Source organism: Nicotiana attenuata, chromosome 7, assembly GCF_001879085.1.
Source record: "Nicotiana attenuata strain UT chromosome 7, NIATTr2, whole genome shotgun sequence".
Taxonomy (NCBI): Eukaryota; Viridiplantae; Streptophyta; class Magnoliopsida; order Solanales; family Solanaceae; genus Nicotiana; species Nicotiana attenuata.
This window is the reverse complement of record NC_031995.1, coordinates 20,404,694-20,412,679: the sequence shown is the minus strand read 5'-3', so window position 1 is coordinate 20,412,679 and position 7,986 is coordinate 20,404,694. Positions and strand designations below refer to the sequence as shown.

The 7,986-nt window shown below is 34.6% G+C and overlaps 1 protein-coding gene across 1 annotated transcript; it reads right to left on the bottom strand.

Moving 5' to 3' along the window:
- On the bottom strand, positions 2,077-6,307 carry LOC109228782 (ABC transporter G family member 11). Its single transcript, XM_019393986.1, has 10 exons — positions 5,376-6,307; positions 4,924-5,213; positions 4,654-4,825; positions 4,392-4,514; positions 3,936-4,064; positions 3,641-3,835; positions 3,300-3,386; positions 2,930-3,202; positions 2,725-2,832; positions 2,077-2,629 (listed from the first exon to the last, which is right to left on the bottom strand). The coding sequence occupies exons 1-10, from the start codon at positions 5,778-5,780 to the stop codon at positions 2,273-2,275; spliced, it is 2,139 nt and encodes a 712-aa protein (XP_019249531.1). The 5' UTR covers positions 5,781-6,307; the 3' UTR covers positions 2,077-2,272.

Below are 7,986 nucleotides of genomic sequence, written 5' to 3'. Positions count from 1 at the left end.
GAAGTCCTAACGTGTAACCTGCTCGCTTGCAAAATCGGTTCCTATGTTGTACCGCAGACCAACATAGGTTCCCAAAAGAGAACGCCAGTACCATGCATTGTACTCAGTGAGTCTCAACGACAGGGGGCAAAACTTTAATAAAATATACATTACGAGCAAAGGTTCTAAATGCATGTAAAACGTAAATCTTATAAGAACAATTCTAAAATAATCGCATAATAGTAGTTTATGAATATTCTAAAAGAAATTCTTTTCTTTTTCTTTCCAGAAAAATATACTTCACTTTATACTTTGGGAGTTCCAACTATCCTGACCTATTTCTGTCTTAGTCACCGTGTGATCGGCACTGGTTCGATCCCAACCTGATCGAATTGGCCCAATCCACGAGGTGCCACTCGCTTCATGGTTCTCAGCGCTCATGTATCATACCTTAGCATGGCTAAGTAAATTCTCAGCAACGAGACCCTCGGCTCGTGTGCTCCCTACTTTGGCACAAGTAGTTTCAGGAAGTCAACGCCTTGGTGAGGACCCTCGGCCTGGACGATGACCCCTTCTCAGAATAAAGGATACTCCCAAAAATCTTTTCTTTCTAAAACTTCTTCGTGTGACTTTTCAAGTCTAAATCTTTAAAACATACTTATTCTGGAATTCTTAAATGTAAGGTATTTCATAAGAATTGAATAAACATTCAAAAGTATTACTAAAGATTCTTGCTTCTTCATGAAATTTTCTTTTTCAACATGAAAATGGCCTATAAGAATTACACAAAAATCTGAAAATTTAAGCACATATATCAGAATAAATCATCTAAACTTTAACTAAAATAATTCTAAGCTAATAGGTACTCACTCACTCCAATTAAGTACATATTAACTCTTTTAAGCAATTCATCAAACACCTTGAATGTGTGCTTTTGTGAGTTAAACCACTTTAGTAAAGGGTTATATCAACTCACGTCAAAACTCCCCGAGCCAATACGTAGGCTCCAATCCAATTTATACTCGTCAAACAATCGATTCTACAACAACTAGTGCATTTTAATTATTTTCAAATTTTCACACCTAAAGATGGGATTTACTGTTGGTACAGAGAAAGAAGGGAATTAACTATCCAATTCTTATACTGTAGGATAGTTGAGGATAGAAAATTTTACCTACATGTGTTCAAGAATAGTTATTTGTAAAGAAGCCTAGACTTTTCGCGTTGTCTGCGTGAAATAGGTCGATGGATTTGCTGCCTCTGTTTCGTGGTTCTGTTCGTGAGAAGGAACAGAAGGTTTCTCTGTTTTTTTCGTATAAAGGATTTCAGTCCTTTTGGTTCCAACAGCCCTTTATGGGCTTTTAGGTTTGTCCCCCTATTTTTTTTTATTGCTTTTTTTTCACTTAACTAATAATTAGTTATAGCCACTTTTAATAATTAATAATATTAAAATTATTAATATTTCCCTAATTGTATATCCAATTATTTATAAATAGAGAAGTAACTCTAAAGTCAATCATAAGGGTTTAAATCCGTAATAGAAGTATAATTTAAAATAAAAAAATTATATTCTATATTTAGCATGTGTTGAAACTTTTATAAATTTGAAGAGTGTTACATACAATGTCTCGTCTGGGTTAATAACTGAATTCAGAATAGCTTATAAATGTCTCTCAAGTAACGCTAACATGTGTTTTACCAGTATTTGTCCCATATAATTTCACTCCAAATGATGGAATACGAGTACTAGTTTCAAAAATGTTGGTCATAATTATTTTTATTAATTAGTAAAATTAGATTTTGAACTCTATATAAGGTAGTTAAACAAAAAGGTGCACAAACACTAGGAATACCCCTACGTATTAAAACTTGAAAACAACGAAATGATACTTATAGCTTGTTTGCCCGAGTTTTCCAAAGCCAAATGTACATTTTTTTTCAAAAAAAAAAATATTTTTTTTTCAAAGTTGAAGTGTTTGACCAAGCTTTTAGCAGAAGAAAAAAAACAGAAAAAGAATCACACCTATTGACATACAAAATATGCAGTCTCTCTCGCATCAACAATAATACAAATAGGAGAAGAAAAAAAAGCTAACATTTGACAGTTGATAATTCATACTAGCATATATTTAAAGCACCAAGCTGAAGAATGGTTAAATATGGAAAATAAAAAAAATACCATCTCCTCGTATATAATTTGATACAAATTTTTGTAGTAACGAATAATAAGCCTTTCAATTTTTTGGGGGGTCTTTTTAACATTATTAGTTAACATTACTATGCCTCACTTTATCTAGTGACGATTGCTATTTGATCCATGGTTATTTCCCACATAGGCCCTAAGAGAGGGTGATTGAGTGAGACCATAAGGTGCAATAGTCTGTTTTTGATTCCCATTTTTCTGCTGCATTTTTCTTCTGGCAATGTAACCTCTAATCCAAGGCGTGACATCCTCATTGATCTTGATCATGATAAAGAAGATGATTCGATAAGTGATTATCATGACGAAGATGACACTTACGTCTATCCATTTTGATCTGTTCAGATCGATCTGGAATATCTGTTCTAGTATGAATTCACCTGGAATCTTTGGAAGATCAGGACTCGTGTTATCAAACACCAACCCCATCAAATCGTTTTGATATTGCCCCTGCACCATCCACCATTTGGTTAACACAAATAAGACGTGCAATGTACAGATAATTCTGTCAGTGTATAGAAGTTAAACTGAATTCATAGTCTTACCTGTAGTGCCCAGAAGTGGAAACTGAGGTAAGACATCGGGTAACGCCAGAAAGGCTTTGGGATGTCATTGGGGAGTCTAAAGTAACCAGAGACAAGCATAAATATTCCCTAACATCAAGAGGAAAACAGAACAATACATTAATTTAGACTGTTGGAAATGGTTGTAATATGACTAATTGAAGGGAAACTAATGAAGTTTAAGTACCTGAATTCCAGCACCTATAATAATTCCCATGAGGAAATTAGGGACAATACTAGCTATGACCATCATCAAACTTTCGACAACAGTGACACTCGCGTAGAGGCACACCACAAAGAACAAATAGTGTGTGAAGCCCGGGTGTAAACGGACCATGAAATAGCAGACAGTGCCTGAGAGGAACGTGATTAATATCAGGAATGGCATCGCGGATAAGGTGTTGCTCACGACGAATGCAGTAACACCATAATGTCCATTCATCCTCTCTCTTTGAAAAACCTGTTTTCAATGGGGGGAAAATGGCTCAAGTTGTTATATATAGTGTGCTGTCAAAAAATTGGATAGCTTTTTCAAGATTAGGATTTTAGGTACAAACCTTCATATCTTCAACGAAAGAAGGGAATCCTCCAATTGACATGAATGTCACAAATCCAAAGACGAATGATGCACATGCTCCTCTTGCCTGTTTCACCAGTTGAACATATAGCAGAAAGGAGGTTCATTTCTTCTCGTTTATTAACAAGGGAGAAAGTTAAAAAATTTCAACTTTGTGGCTGTGTTTTTCCCTTTGGATTTAAAAGTTTTTTAACATATTGTATTAGACTATTAGGTAACGTGTCTTGTTTTCTAGGTTATGTACGATAACCTGTAGTTATGTTTTAGGCGACCTGAAGCAAAAAAAAAAAAAAAAGTTTCATTACAGGAGAAGGATATTACCAGGATGGAACTGTAACCGGTTCCGACATTAAGATAGATAGTTCCAATGCAGATAGTGACGACTAAGTAGATAACAAGCCTCAACCAGTAATAACCAAAATCTCTTGACATGTTAACAAAGGAACGTTTGGTTAAGGTGAAGGACTGCATGAAGAAACTAGCCTGACTTCCTCCAGAATCCAGCACTGTTCCTTTCTGTTATGCACCAAAATGAATAATTAATAATCATATTTGATAGGAGAAAATGGTTAGATGATGACAGAGCATTGATCAAAGTTGGAACATCAAAACTTACAACTTTCGACATCTCTTCAACCCTTTCGTTAGCTGAGTAAGAGTACTGAGAACGACGATAATAGTCAACTAGAGTGCGTATAGCTTCAGCTGTTGTTGTTTTGTCAAGAGGATCCTCATTGGACTCAAACTGATAAGAACCAGAAAATACAAAGTTAGACGAAGGAAACAATGCTAATATTGCTTAAAAGTAGTTTACTTTGGTTTAAATAAACTAATAGGCCACTGGATTAAAAGAACAGCAGAATGCTGCAGATTGTATAGTTTATTGATTATTTTATTGCACATTATTGGAAACAAAAGCACATGGTAAGCATACTTCAATTGTTTCACTCTGTGAAACAGAATACAATAGCAATTAAAATAAACATATTTTGTACTACATTAATGCTTAAGCTAACAAAGATAAGGAATTTTGAAGTGAAACAAGATGATCAAAGGAAAGAAATTTGAATACCCGTAGCTTCATCGACCCTTTTAGAGTTGCCTTAACTTTGTCGAAATCAGAATTAATACACCGTAGGAAATGATCTGATGGATTTCTCAGAGCAGGACAAGGAAATCCAGCTTGTGCAAAAAACTGCAAAGTGAAAACACAACCAATTTTTTTGAGACTTTCGCGGTTCTTGATCTGAGTGTTAACAAAAATCTTAACAATAATATTGTTGATGTATATAAGTTAAATCCTAACAATAATACGACGGAATGAGAAATCTTGCCTCATATGCTTCAGAAGCCTGACCAAAGTAAACTGTTTTGCCTCCAGAAAGCAAATATAATCTGTCAAACAACTCAAATACTTCACTACTCGGCTGATGAATTGAAGCTATCACAGTTCTTCCATCTCTGGACAGTCCACGCAACGTCTGTGTAACGAAGAAAGCCGAAGCACTACAAAAGAAAAAAAAACATTTAGTTCATTTCAAATGTTATCCATAGATCTATTTACTGAACAAGCAAAAAAGAGATAAGCTTGAAAATATTATTACCTGTCAAGACCACTAGTTGGCTCATCAAGAAAGAGCAATCTAGGTCTCATGAGAATCTCAAGAGCAATACTAACTCTCCTTTTTTCACCTCCACTTATACCACGCAAATGCCAGTTTCCAATAACTGTATCAGCACAATCTTGAAGTCCCATTTCAATAATAGTGCTTTCAATCAGCGTCCGTTTCTCCGACCACGGCATCCGATCAGGTAGCCGTAGTTGAGCCGAGTATGATATTGTCTCCCGAACTGTTAAAGTTCCAATCAACGTATCATCTTGTGTTACATATGCCTGTACATTAACAAAAAACATCATTTTCAACACAGTAGCTTCTGCTTAAATCTTGTATCTAAAATGAGGTTTGGGTTCGATGGTAAGTTCAGAACCCATAAACTCTAAATTTTGGCTCTGCCTCTGGTTTCGGCTTATACTTAACAAATAAGATATACTTACAGCAGTTCCAAAAGAAAGATTAGCTTTACGACCATTGAGTAAAATTCGTCCAGAGAGAAAAGCATTAGCAGCAAGACGACCAGATAAGGCATCAAGAAGTGTAGATTTGCCAGAACCAGAAGGACCCATTAAAGCAGTAAAAGAACCAGGTTCAGCATAACCAGTAAGTCCTTCTAAAACATTTTGTGTTTCTCCATTATTAAGAGTAACCATTACAGTCAGATCTTTCCAAGCTAAGCGAGCCGAAACATCTCCGATAAACTCTGTGTTTGTTTTTTCTTTCCATAATGTTTCACTTAAAGGACTTAATCCACCTACAACAATACCATGACCTTGTGGTTTACTTGCTTCAATTTCCATCATCACATCATTTGCTGATGTTGTTGATGATGACGTGTTCCTCATTCTTCTGGTTTTTTACCCTACTTAATTCTGTTTTGGACAAGATTTGAGTATATGAAGTAAGAAGATAGAACAGCTAAAAGATATAGAGTATGAAGTAAGAAAGAAACAACAGCTAACAGACAGCCAAGAAATTTTGACTTAAGTTTTGGACTTTTCTTGAATCTGAAAGCAGAAAAATTAAAAGGGAATACTCAATGTAGCATAAGCATGGTCGGTTTTTGATACAAGAAAAAAACAAGAGAGAAACTTCTGAATAATTCTTCTAAATGGGCTGTGCATTTACCCCTACAGAATAGGTATGGACAAGCTGAGGTACTAAACTATTTTTTTGTGAGCTGAATGTGGCAACAAAATGGTGAAATGAATATTGTATGTGTGAAGAGGGAGAGGAAATGAAATTGTTATGAATTTGACTGAAAATGGTTCATGCAAAAAGAAAAAGGGGATATGGGAATTTTTGATTGGCTTGAATTCTATCACATCACACACTCTTCACTGCTTCACATGCCCATAACAACTACTATCAACCATCCACTTCTTCAATTAAGGGAAGAAGAAATTATGGATACCTTAATCATTAAGTTTTTTTTTTTTTTTTTTAATTTTATAAATCGTGGTGTTTTGGTTAATTTGTGTGCACCTTCATCGTTTCCCAATATACTTATTATTGCCTACCAGTAAGTAACTTTGTCTATCAAAGGACCTGGTTTTTCGATGTCTCTACTTGAGATTGAACTTTGATCTTCAATATAGTATTTTTTTCACTTCATTGACTATTACGCCAAACTCATCATTGTTATAATATGTTAATTTTCTTTTAAAAAATTGCGGCATGGGATTGGTTTATGAATTGTGCATAAATGGAAGATATTGTAATAAAAAGTTTGGTGGAATTCAAATTTTACCCCTTAATAAATTTGTGTACTCGACTCCATTCCCAAAGGATAAAATAAATAGAAGAAGAAATTGACATTTTCCTATCAATCTAATTTTCTCTTAGTTTTGTGGGCTCATTAAATGGGTACTGGTAGGTGTTAGTTGGGGGGGCATTTATTCCAAACCGACCCAAATAATGACTCTTATTAGTCTTCTTTTTCTTTTTCCATCGAATATTCAAGGACTAAGTAGTTCAAACAAGGTTTTATCATGCTCTAAAATACTTCTGCTACTACAGTATTCTGCAGTTGTCAGCACCGTATGATTAATGAAATTTGAACAAATTAATATATTTAAATTTAATTTAAAAGAATAAAAGGTATGGTAGTTGCGCATTTTGTATAACATGTGCAGAGTATATTTGCTTCGCTTCTTTTTTATCTTTCCTTGAGCTGAGTGTCTATCAAAAATAGTCTCTCTATCTTCTCAAGATAGGATAAGGTTTGCGTATACCATGGGCAAAACCACATGGTCATAAGGTTGGTTCGTCGAAAAATTATATTGTGTATATAGGTAAAATATTACGTTTTAGAGGTATATAACAGAGCTTTTGACTAAAAACATCCCTCAACTATGGCTCAAACCTAAGGTACATCCTTATGTTAGTAGATTGAACAAAAAACATCCCTTAACTATTCCAGAAGTTGCAACAATCATCCTTCCGTTTAGTTTCCGTCAAAAAACTAACAGCATAAACCAAAACACATGTCAAGCACGTGACTTTTCCCCAAAATTAGCGAAGCAGGCTTTGAAAAATTGAAGTTTCCGTTCATTCTAAACTCTAGCTCTTTCACAGTTTTACGTCATTAAAACTGAAAGAGCTATTGGTTTGACACAATTTGCCTTCCCAAGCAGTACTTACGCTTCATGAAAAAAGTAAAATTAAGTCAAGTCCATAATCTTTCTCTTCTTTCTTGTTCCAACAGTGTTTTAATTGGATAATGTAGTAGACGAGCGGGATTAATTTAGTTTTTGTTCTGTACATCTTCTTCATCTTGAAAGAGATTATTGTCTTTGCTAAGGAAATCTAGAAAATAACTATACAATAATTAAGATCTGCTAAGTCAGAGATGCCACTTACCTGGTTTAGTAAAATGCTTTATGCATGTCCTGTGTGAATTTCAAGTCACATTATTCAGTGAACTAAATTTAGCATATTTTAGTTCGTTTATGTAGTAGACTTCGCTGTATGATTTGACTCAAAAGAACCTTCATCTTATCATAATCTCTGAATTGATAACATACCCATAAAGTTGAAGTACTGCAGAAA

Excerpts from the sequence above, each read along its gene's own strand:
- LOC109228782 (XM_019393986.1), bottom strand. The coding sequence starts at position 5,780 with ATGAGGAACACGTCATCATCAACAACATCAGCAAATGATGTGATGATG. Across the intron at positions 3,387-3,640 it reads CCGGTTACAGTTCCATCCTG|GCAAGAGGAGCATGTGCATC; the intron begins GTAATATCCTTC and ends CTGGTGAAACAG. Across the intron at positions 3,203-3,299 it reads CTTTCGTTGAAGATATGAAG|GTTTTTCAAAGAGAGAGGAT; the intron begins GTTTGTACCTAA and ends CATTGAAAACAG.